This window comes from Equus caballus, chromosome 14 (genome assembly GCF_041296265.1).
Source record: "Equus caballus isolate H_3958 breed thoroughbred chromosome 14, TB-T2T, whole genome shotgun sequence".
Classification (NCBI taxonomy): domain Eukaryota; kingdom Metazoa; phylum Chordata; class Mammalia; order Perissodactyla; family Equidae; genus Equus; species Equus caballus.
In genome coordinates this window covers 57,163,302-57,175,673 of record NC_091697.1, presented here as the reverse complement: position 1 = coordinate 57,175,673, position 12,372 = coordinate 57,163,302, and the positions used below count along the sequence as shown (strand labels likewise).

Below are 12,372 nucleotides of genomic sequence, written 5' to 3'. Positions count from 1 at the left end.
AAATAAACTATAGTATAATCATACAGTGAAATACTATGCAACTATTGAAAATAGTGATGTAGTTTCATATTTATTGACATGGTAGTATGTGTATAATATAGCACTAAGTGAAAATAAACAGGTTACACAACAGTGTGTAAAGTATGACACTTTTTAAACAACATAAATTTTTATGCACATATTTGGTTAGGAAAAGTCTAGAAGGATAAACCAAAATGTTAATAGTAATTTTTTTCTGGATTGTGGGAGTTGGGAAAATCTTAACTTCTCCTTTTTGTTTGTCATGTATTTTCTACTTTTTCTATAATCATTATGTATTCTTTGTATAATTAAAACTATGAAATAAAAAAAGAAATTAAACTGAAAATGTAGTAAACAAATCTGATTCTTAATAAATTCTAGTTCTCTCCAGGTACCAATGAAATAATTTTTTTCCTTCAAGAATAGTCTATAGATGTTAAATATCATATGATTAGGTTTATCTAAATAACAGCAACAATAATTAACATTAACAACATTTGCTGACAGCTTACTCAAGGCCCTGTGCTAAGAACATTTCTACCACTGCCTCATTTAATTCTGCAGCCCCAGAAAATAAAGACTGTTAATGTCGTCTTAGCCCAGTAAACTGAGGGACAGAGAATATGTGACTTGCTCAAGGTTACAGAGGTAATTAGTGACAGAGCTGGGTTTTAAACATAGCCTATGTGATTCCAGAGCCCATTCTTATAAACACTATACTTGCTTTGAAATTTAGGTAGGCATTTTTTTTTCTTTAAGGGCTGCTCATTAGAAATTAGATAACTTAGTTAACCCTGGGAAAGGAAATTGGCTGAATAGAGAAAATAAATAGAAGCAGATTTACTTTTCACAGTAAACTCTCTTAAGTTTTGAATTTTGTACTAAGTATGTTGGTATATTTATTACCTAGTTTGAAATGAAATTTAAATTTTAAAATAATTAAAAAGCACCATATAATGTTTTTATTTTCTCCAATTCAAGGTGAATTGTGGCACTGGTGTATCTTCAAACAACAATAAAACTGCAGCTGCCAATGCCCTGTAGATACCTTAGGATCCACTGTGCAAGGAACAGATCCCTGACTTGGGTAGACTGGCTATTAAAAGGTGGTGATAAACATGGTAAGTCCTTAAAATTTTTCCAGTTTAACCCTAATTATCATTAAAATTGGGACAAACTAAAAATAATGAACAAGATTATCCTGGGGGATTTTCAGTTCTAACAGTCTATGAATTTTAATTTTTCTGAACTAAAGACATAAAGACAGAGAAATATAGTAACTATCAACTGATAACTTTACTTTACAAATCCTTCTGGAATTTCATTCAAGTAATATCCTAAAATTGTATTGTAATTTATGTGAATTTCCCATAAATAAGTCCTTAATCTCTTAACATACATGAACTATATCTGCCAACAATCCATTTAGCTTTGGATATTTTTTCCTTGCATTTTTGGGGTGTTGAACTTGAGGAAGGACCACTCCAGCAAAAATGGGATTATTGGAAAAGATATTCTGCAAATGAGGTGTCAAATTGCCTGAAAAGAGAAAAAATGTGTATATAAGAAAGCAGGGAAATTAGTCTAAAATCAAACTAGTCAAATTGCTATGTGGTCTGCCTTAAATTAGTAAAAAGAGAAAATAATTATTTTCTTTTAATTTTTTTAAATTGAACAAGAAACTTTCTGAATATAGCATAAAAAATTGAAGTTTCCCCAGTAATGATAGCACATAGTCAGCAGAGAATATAAAACCATCAGATTCATTTTCTTTTCTCCAAATATAAGACATCATATTTAATGCTACCAGGAAAAGCACATTCAAACTTTTATATATTTCCATATGGGTAACTAAATGGTTTAACTATCAAGCGTTCATCAGCAAAGCCTTACTCAAAACAGCGAAAATATTAAATTACTTTAGAAGTAGAAATTTGCAAAGAAGAAAAAAGGCTCTAGAGTATTAGCAGAATGGAAAGAACTATAAATAGGAGAGGAGAGAGCTAAGTTCTAGCGCCAGTTTTGCTATAACTAGTTCCGTGACCTTGAGCAAATCTCTTCCTTTTCTATGCCTTTGTTCCTTCATCTGTAAAATGACAGAATTGATGCCATCATCTCTAAGGTTCCTTCTAACATTAATCTTATAACCAGAACTTTAAAGATGACACACAAAAAAATGTGATGCTTTAAGGTTCTGAACTGCATCTATAATGAATACTTATCCAGATTTCACGGTTTTTATAGCTATTCACAGTACCTTCCTCATGATCCTGTAATTACATGTTTATGTATAGCTTCCCCACCATAAAACGGGCTCCTCAAGCTCCACATTCAGAAATACATTTTTTAAAAAAACAAATCATTAAAACTCCATGAACAAGGCTAGCCATAAAAATGTTTTAGTCAAAGCAGATATCAAATAATTCAGCTCTCATCACATATTTTCTGAATATGTTATTTAGCTATCTGATTATCTACTGTGGTTTTAAAAAAAAAGTCTTCTCAGTAGGTAATTGATTTTCTATCTCCAAGTGCTTTAAAAAAGCATTTAAATCAACTCTACTGTTTAAAAGTCCTCTTTGAGACATGCAAATATTTGTACAAACCAAAATTTTAAGATAACTTTCAAACAAATTGAAGTACGTTCCTATTGTATTATTTTTCTTACTATCAACCACCAACATATGGCTTAGCTATTTGCATCCTGGCAGAGAAAATATTATTTGCAAAAACAGAGGAGAATTTTCTACCTTCTTTATCAGCCCAAGGCATCCATCTGCTGCCATCTACCAAAACAATATGCTTCCTTGTTCTTATAAAGAAAAAACTAAATTTGAAAATCAAGCAGAATCGATCTGGCAATATTTATTTTAGGCATTTAACAATATATTTCAGTAATACCTACCTACTTTTAAAACAATTTTATGAAGTAAATCCAAATCAGAGCTGCTAGGAAGATAGGGATTTCCAGTGGCCATCTCAATGATCATACAGCCCAAAGCCCAGATATCCACAGGTCTGAAACAGACAGGAATAAATCACTTTTTCATGGGGAAATACATAAAATACCTTTTCTAAAAAAACTTTCAAAATAAAGTTAACGGCAAAGAAAAAAGAATGGTTAAGTGGTATTACTTACAAATTTTCACTATAATATCATATACCAACTTTAGGATATATATTAAATATTACCACATTTTATTAATAACATTAAATAGGTTATACTTAAATTATATGAGAACAACTATTGGGTCAATGAATAAATAAAAGGAGAAATCAAAAAATACCTGGAGACAAATGAAAATGAAAATATGACATACCAAAATTTATGGAATACAGCATAGGCAGTACTAAGAGGGAAGTTTATAGCAATACAGGCCAACCTCAAAAGACAAGAAAAATCTCAAATAAACAATCAAACAATACACCCAAAGGAACTATAAAAAGAAGAACAAATGAAGCCCAAAATTAGCAGAAGGAAGGAAATAATAAAAATCAGAGCAGATGTAGTCCCATTTGTTTATTTTTTTGATTGTTTCCCTTGCCCTGTCAGACATGGTAATTGAAAATATGCTGCTAAGAAGAACGCTGAAGAGCATACTGCCTATGTTTCCTTCTAGAAGTTTCATGGTTTCAGGTCTTACATTCAAGTTGTTAATCCATTTTGAGTTAAATTTTGTGTATGGTGTAAGATAGTGGTCTACTTTCATTCTTTTGCTCGTGTCTGTCCAATTTTCCCAACACCGTTTATTGAAGAGACTTTCCTTTCTCCATTGTATGTTCTTGGCTCCCTTGTTGAAAATTAGCTGTCCATAGATGTGTGGGTTTGTTTCTAGGCTCTCGATTCTGTTCCATTGATCTATGTGTCTGTTTTTGTGCCAGTACCATGCTGTTTTGATTACTATAGCTTAGTAGTATATTTTGAAATCAGGGAGTATGATACCTCCAGCTTTGTTCTTTTTTCTCAGGATTCCTTTGGCTATTTGGGGTCTTTTGTTGTTCCACATAAATTTTAAGATTCTTTGTTCTATTTCTGTGAGAAATGTCCTTGGAACTTTGCTAGGGATTGCATTGAATCTGTAGATTACTTTAGGAAGTATGGACATTTTAACTATGTTAATTCTTCCAATCCAAGAGCATGGAATATCTTTCCATTTTGTGTCTTCTTCTGTTTCTTTCAACAATGTTTTATAGTTTTCAGTGTACAGGTCTTTCACTCCTTTGGGTAACATGATGTGATCTATACAGAAATCAATATGTAATGATGTACACCGAAATTTATATAATGTTATAAACCAATGTTACTCCAATGAAAAAAAAGAAGAAAACTCAGAGCAGAAAGAAATGAAATACAGATGAAAAAGACACTAGAAAAGATCAATGAAACTAAGAACTGGTTCTTTCAAAAGACAAAAAAAATTGGCAAACCCTTAGCCAGACTGATCAAGAAAATAAGAGAGAAGGCTTGAGTTCACCTGGGGTTTGGGTGGCACAAGAAGTAGAGAGAAATAGATAAAATCAGAAATGAAGGAGGAGAAATTACAACAGACACCACAGAAATACAAAGGATAGGGGTCAGGCCCGTGGCCGAGTGGTTAAGTTTGTGCACTCTACTTCAGCGGCCCAGGGTTTCATCAGTTTGGATTCTCAGCACAGGACCTATCACCACTCATCAAGCCATGCTGGGGCAGCATCCCACATAGCAGAACTAGAAGGACCTACAACTAGAATATACAACTATGTACTGAGGGTCTTTGGGAAGAAGGAAAAAAAAAAAAAAGAGGAAGATTGGCAACATATGTTAGCTCAGCGCCAATCTTAAAAAAGAAATACAAAGGATTTTAAGAGAATACTATGAGAAGCTATATGCCAACAAATTGGATAATCTAGAAGAAATGGATAAATTCTTAGACTCATACAATCTCCCAAAACTGAATCAAGAAGAAACAGAGAAACTCAATAATCCAATCATTAGTAAAGAGATCAAAACAATCATCAAAAACCTCCCAAAAAACTAAAAGTCCAGGATCAGACAGCTTCCCTGGTGAATTCTACCAAACATTCAAAGAAGAATTAATACCTATCCTTCTCAAACTCTTCCAAAAAACTGAAGAGAAGGGGATGCTTCCTAAATCATTATATGAGGCCAATATTACCCTGATATCAAAACCAGACGAGGAGAACACAGAAAAAGAACATTATAGGCCAATATCACTACTGAACAGAGATGGAAAAAGCCTCAAAAAAATATTAGCAAATTGAATACAACAATACACTAAAAAGATCATACACTATGATCAAATGGAGTTTATTCCAAAGATGCAGGGATGGTTCAACATCCACAACTCAATCAATGTGATACTCAACAGTGAAAAACTGAAAGCTATCCCTCTAAGAACAGGAACCAGACAAGCATGCCCACTTTTGTCACTCTTATTTAACACAGTATTGGAAGTCCTAGCCAGAGTAATTAGGCAAGAAAAAGAAGTTAAAGGGGTAAAAATTGGACAGGAAGAAGTAAAACTGTCACTATTTGCAGATGACATGATTTATATACAGAAAACCCTAAAGAACCCAACAAAAAACTTAGAAATAATAAACGAATATGGTAAAGTTGCAGGGCACAAAATCAACATACGAAAATCAGTTGCATTTCTATACACTAACAACAAAATAGAAGAAAGAGAAATCAAAAATATAATCCCATTTACAATTGCAACAAAAAGAATAAAATAGCTAGGAATAAATTTAACTAAATTTAACTAATAAATTTAACTAAAGAGGGGCCAGCCTGGTGGCGCAGAGGTTAAGTTTGCACTTTCTGCTTCTCGGCAGCCTGGGGTTCGCTGGTTTGGATCCCGGGTACGGACATGGCACTGCTTGGCACGCCATGCTGTGGTAGGCGTCCCACATATAAATAGAAGAAGATGGGCATGGATGTGAGCTCAGGGCCAGTCTTCCTCAGCAAAAAGAGGAGGATTGGCAGTAGTTAGCTCAGGGCTAATCTTCCTAAAACAAACAAACAAACAAAAAAACAAAAAAAATTTAACTAAAGAGGTGAAAGACCTGTATACTGAAAACTATAAAACATTGTTGAAAGAAATCAAAGACAAAGCAAATAAATGGAAACATCCATATTTCCTAAAGCAATCTACAGATTCAATGCAATCCCTAGCAAAGTTCCAATGACATTTCTCACAGAAATAGAACAAAGAATACTAAAACTTATGTGACACAACAAAAGACCCCAAATAGCCAAAGGAATCCTGAGAAAAAAGAACAAAGCTGGAGGTATCACACTCTCTGATTTCAAAATATACTACTAAGCTATAGTAATCAAAACAGCATGGTACTGGCACAAAAACAGACACATAGATCAATGGAACAGAATCGAGAGCCTAGAAACAAACCCACACATCTATGGACAGCTAATTTTCAACAAGGGAGCCAAGAACATACAATGGAGAAAGGAAAGTCACTTCAATAAATGGTGTTGGGAAAATTGGACAGCCACGTGCAAAAGAATGAAAGTAGAACACTATCTTACACCATACACAAAAATTAACTCAAAATGGATCAAAGACTTGTACGTAAGACTTGAAACCATAAAACTCCTAGAAGAAAACATAGGCAGTGAGCTCTTTGACAATAGTCTTAGCAGTATCTTTTTGACTACCACGTCTCCCCAGGCAAGAGAAACAAAAGAAAAAATAAACAAACAGGACTACACTAAACTAAAAACCTTCTGCACAGCAAAGGAAACCACCAACAAAACAAAAAGACAGCCTAATAATTGGGAAAAGATATTTGCAAATCATATATCTGATAAGAGATTAATATCCAAAATATATAAAGAATTCAGACAACTCAACAACAACAAAAAACAAACAACCCAATTAAAAAGTGGGCAAAGGATCTGAACAAATGTTTTTCCAAAGAAGATATACAGATGGCCAACAGACACATGAAAAGATGTTCAACATCACTCATTATTAGGGAAATACAAACCAAAACTACAATGAGATATCACCTCATGCCTGTCAGAATGGCTATAATTAACAAGACAAGAAATAAACATTGGAGAGGACGTGGAGAAAAGGGAACTCTTACACACTGCTGGTAGGAATGCAGACTGGTGCTGCCACTATGGAAGACAGTATGGAGATTCCTCAAAAAATTAAAAATAGAATTACCATATGATCCAGGTATTCCACTGCTGGGTATTGATTCAAAGAACATGAAAACACGAATGTGTAAAGATATATGCACCCCTATATTTACTGTGGCATTAGTCACAATATCCAAGACTTGGAAACAACTTAAGTGCCCATCAACGGACGAATGGACAAAGATGTGGTATATACACACAATGGAATACTACTCATCTACAAAAAAAGGTGAAACCTAGGGGCCAGCCCCATGGCCTAGTTGTTAAGTTTGGCATGGTCTGCTTTGGCAGCCTGGGTTTATGGGTTCAGTTCTCAGGCGTGAACCTACACCGCTTGTCAGCAGCCGTGCTGTAGCAGCCATCCACGTACAAAACAGAGGAAGATTGACACCAATGTTAGCTCAGGGTTAATCTTCCTCAAGCAAAAAGAAGAAGATAGGCAACAGATGTTAGCTCAGGGAGTAGCTCAGGGAGAATCTTCCTCAGCAAAAAAAAATGCCCCTCCAAAAAAAACAAGCACAGGGGAATGAACTTTTATCACAATAGAGCAATGAGATCTGCTGACCCACTCTCCAGTGAAACAGGTGAAAATTATGAAAAGAAAATCCACAACAATTAAAGCCTCTGGAAATAGTCCTAAGGGCAAACAGCAAGCAAAGAAATATCTATTCAAGAAAATCTATAAAAATTTTTTAAGAAAGGTGAGTCTGTGGTATATGAATCAAGACTACTCCCCCTCCTTCATTCCATCTCAGTAAGGCAAAGACTCTACCTTACACAGTTCCAGCCAAGAAAACAGGGCTTCCTTTTCCCCTAGCTCCCAGTCAAAGGGCTTTATTCCCAGGAGGAGCAGAACTCCAGCATTTCTCATACTGCCCCAGCTACATTTTGCTGAGGCTAAGTACTGGATGAGCATAGTCAAGAGGTGAGGTCCTTTCTTCTGACCAGCCCCTACTCACAGAACAATGGCTCTACCTTGGGAGTATCACAGTGAGAATACTGGGGCCCTAACTACCCCTGCCCTGTCCCGGTGGTAGTTCCACACCAGGAAAGTTTAGCTGAGAAGACTTCAGGCTTCTGCCTCCTCACAGCCAACTAAGCACTCAGCTCCTAGAGCAGGAATGTCACTTAGAGAGAAGATTGCCATTAACTCCACCCCAAGTCCAGAACCCTGGCTCAGAGATTTTGCCTGGGAGAAGAAGCAAACCATAAAACAGATAGCTCCTAATCTCTTCCAAAGCAATTGACTTCATTTGCAATAGGCTGTGGAGAAGTTCAAACTTAAGGGTGCTCTCCAGAACAGTGGAGGATGTGGTAAAAGACAATTGGGAAGAGAGTCATGGACACAGCCTAGACTATAGGCCAGCTAGTTTGCAGGCAAGAACCAGAGAACAAAACAATTGGGAGGAGCCCTTCTGGGGTCAGAACAAATATTAAATACTGACCACAGAAACTATTCCTTCAAAGAACTTTAATTTGATTTAAGCCCTAAGGCAATGTTGAAAACAATAGAGCAATCAGCCATCATGGTCAGAGAAAGACAGAAAGATACACCTACTAATAATACTGTCATCCCAGAGTAACTATGGGCCTACTCATAGCTGTGCCTCTCTGAAGAGCAACTACAGAGGCTTAACTCTGTGTGTGGCAGGGGAGGGGGGGTGGGGATGACAGACTTCATAAAATAATCCATCCAAGTCACTATAATATAAACAAATAACAATAATAAGTCTGGGGAGAAGGGGGTCCTGTATCAGGAGTTGCTAAAATATTTTATCTAAAATGTTCAGGTTCCAACAGAAAATTATGAGACACATCAAGAAACCTATGAGGTATGACCCATGCACCAGAAAAAAAGTAGGCAGCACAAACCACCTGTGAGACTAAACAGATGTTGGATTTAGCAGAAAAATACTTCAAAATAACCATTATAAATATATTCACAGAACTAAAGGAAAGCATGATTAAAATAATAAAGGAAGGTAGGATGACAATGTCACATGGAATAGAGAACATCAACAAAGAAGTAGAAGTTATTTTTTAAAAAGACCCAAGTGGAAATTCTGGAGTTGAAAAGTACAGTAACTGAAATTTAAAAATTCATTAGAGAGGCTCAAAATATTTGAACAGGAAGAAGAAAGAATTTGTGAACTTAAAGATAGATCAGTAGAGATTTATTCAACTCGAAGAATAAAGAGAAAAAAAGAATGAAAAAAATCTTAACAGAGCCTCAGAGAAACAAAGGACACCATTAAGCACACCAACACACATAAATGGGACTACCAAAAGGAAAGGAGAGACAGAAAGGAGAAGAAAAAATATTAGAAGAAATAATGGATGAAAATGGCCCAAATTTATTGAAAGACAATAACCAAAAAGCTCAACAAACTTTAAGTAAGATAAATGCAAAGAGATCCACAGATACATCATAGAGAAAATGCCAAAAGTCAAAGACAAGGAGAAAATCTTAAAAAAAAAAACAAAGGAAAAATAACTCATCAGTTACAGAGAAACCTCCATAAGATTAACAGCTGACTTCTCAATAGAAACAATGTAGGCCAGAAGACAGTGATACAATGACAGTGATAATCAATATGCTCAAAGAAAAAATTAACCCAAAATCCTATATCCAGCAGTTATCTTTCAAAAATGAAGGAGAAATAAAGACTTCCCCAGATAAACAAAAACTGAGAGAATTTGTTGCTAGCACTCCCACCTAACAGGAAATACTAAAGGAAATTTTTCAGGCTGAAAACAAGTGACACCATACAGTAATTAAAATCCACATGAAAAGCGAGCACAGGTAAAGGTACTTTTGTTATTATAAAAGACAGTATAAATTCATATCTTTCTTCTTTATTTTTTTGACTGATTTTAAAAGCAATTGGATAAAATAAGTGCATATAATATATTGTCAGGCCTATAACATATAGAAATGTAATACACGTGTAACATATTTGCCAATAACAGCAAAAGAAGGTAGGAGGGAGCAAAATTGTATTTGGTTATGGAAATGACTACAGATTGTAAAGTAATAATTATAACATTGTATTGTTGGGTTTATAAAATTAATAGATGTAATATGTACAGCAAAAATACCACAAAAAGAGAGAAAAGGGAATATAGCTATATAGGAATAACTTTTCTATGTATATATCACTGGAATTAAGCTAGCATAAATCTGAAGCTGATTCTGATAATTTAAGGTGTAGACACTAAACATGAGAGCAACCACTAAAAAAACCCCTGAAAAACTATAGTAAAAAAGTCATTAAAGAAATTAAATTGATACATTACAAAATATTCATGAAATGAAAAAAGAAAGCAGTAAAGTAGGAACAGAGGGGAAAAATACATGAAAACACAAATAAAGTAAAATGGTAGACGTAAATCCAACTACGTCAATAATAACATTAAATGTGAATAGATTGAAAATCCAATCAAAAAGCAGAGATTGTCAGCTGGAATTTAAAAAAAAATAAATAAAACATGATTCAACTATATGCTGTTTACAGGAGACACACTTTATATTCAAAGATACAAATAGATTGAAAGTAGAAGGAATGAAAAAGATATATCATGCAAACAACAATTAAAAGAAAGCTGGAGTGGCTACAACAATATCAGACAAAATAGACTTCAAGCAAAAAATGTTATAGACATGAAGAGGGTCATTTTATAATGATAAAAGAACAATTCATCAGAAAGCGGTAACAATTATAAACATTCTAGAACAACTAGACAGAAGATCAACAAGGAAATAGAAGACATAAACAACACTATAAGCCAATTAGACCTAATAGACATCTATAGAATATTCCATCCAATAACAGAATATACATTCCGTCAAGTCACATGGAACGTTCTCCAGGATAGACCATATGTTAGGCCACAAACAAACCTCAATAAATTTAAAAGAATAGAAATGCTACAAGATGTATTCTCCTATCACAATGGAATAAAATTAGACATAAATAACAGGAAAATTGTGGGAAATTCACAAATATCTGGACATTAAACAGCACACTACTAAATAACTACTGTGACAAAGAAGAAATCAAAAGAGAAAATAGAAAATCCTTTGAGGTAAATGAAAATAAAGACACATAACAAAATTTATGGGACACAGCTAAAGCAGTGCTTAGAGCAAAATTTATAACTGTAAATGCCTATATTAAGAAAGAAGACTTAGAAAGAAGAAAGATATCAAGCCTATAACCTAACCTTCTACCTTAAGACAATGTAAAAAAGAAAGAAGACACTAAAACCACAGCAAGCAGAAAAAAGAAAATAATAAAGATTAGAGTGAAAATTAACAAAATAGAGAATTTTTTAAAATAGAGAAAATCAATGAAAACAAAAGCTGGTTCTTTGTAAAGATCAATAAATTTGACATTTAGCTAGAATTATTAAGAAAAAAGGAGAGAAGACTCAAATTATTAGAATCAAAAATGAAAGAGGTAGCATCACTACCAACCTTACAAAAATAAAAAGAATTATAAAGGAATACAATGAACAATTGTACACCAACAAATCTGATAACTTAGATTAAATGGACAGTTTCCTAGAAAAATACAAACTACTGAAATTGGCTCAAGAGGAAATAGGGAGCTGGCCGGGTGGCACAGCGGTTAAGTTCGCACATTTCACATCGGTGGCCCAGGGTTCACCAGTTCGGATGCCGGGTGTGGACCTACGTGCCACTTGTCAAACCATGCTGTAGCGGGCGTCCCACATATAAAGCAGAGGAAGATGGACACGGATGTTAGCTCAGGGCCAGTCTTCCTGAGAAAAAAGAGGAGGATTGGCAGCAGATGTTAGCCAAGGGCTAATCTTCCTCAAAAAAAAAAAAAAAAAGAAGAAGAAGAAGAAGGAAAAAGAGGAAATAGACGATCTAAATAAACCTATATCAAGTGAAAAAATTGAATTAGTAATCAAAAAACTAGACACATAAGAAAGCCCAGGCCCAGACGGCATCACTGCTGAATTCTACCAAACATTTAAAGAATACCAATTCTTCATAAACTCTTTCAAAAAACAGAAGAGAAAGGAATCCTTTGTAACTCACTTTTAGAGACAAGTATGACCCTGATACCAAAATCAGACAAAAACATCACTAGAAAAGAAAACTAAAGACCAATATCTCTTCCTAAGATCTCTTATGAAAATGGACACACAAATTC

At 34.5% G+C, this 12,372-nt stretch overlaps 1 protein-coding gene across 36 annotated transcripts in view; it reads right to left on the bottom strand.

Moving 5' to 3' along the window:
- The window catches only part of CDKL3 (cyclin dependent kinase like 3), a 102,043-nt gene that overhangs the window by 67,813 nt on the left and 21,858 nt on the right, over positions 1 to 12,372 (bottom strand). For all 36 annotated transcript variants that reach the window (XR_011424947.1, XR_011424945.1, XR_011424950.1 and 33 more), the window contains 2 exon segments: positions 2,927 to 3,039; positions 1,421 to 1,560 (listed from right to left, as the gene is read on the bottom strand). Coding sequence is in view for 31 of the 36 variants with exons in the window: in XM_070232761.1 (XP_070088862.1) it covers positions 1,421 to 1,560; positions 2,927 to 3,039 (253 nt within the window). In the remaining 5 variants the exon portion in view is untranslated.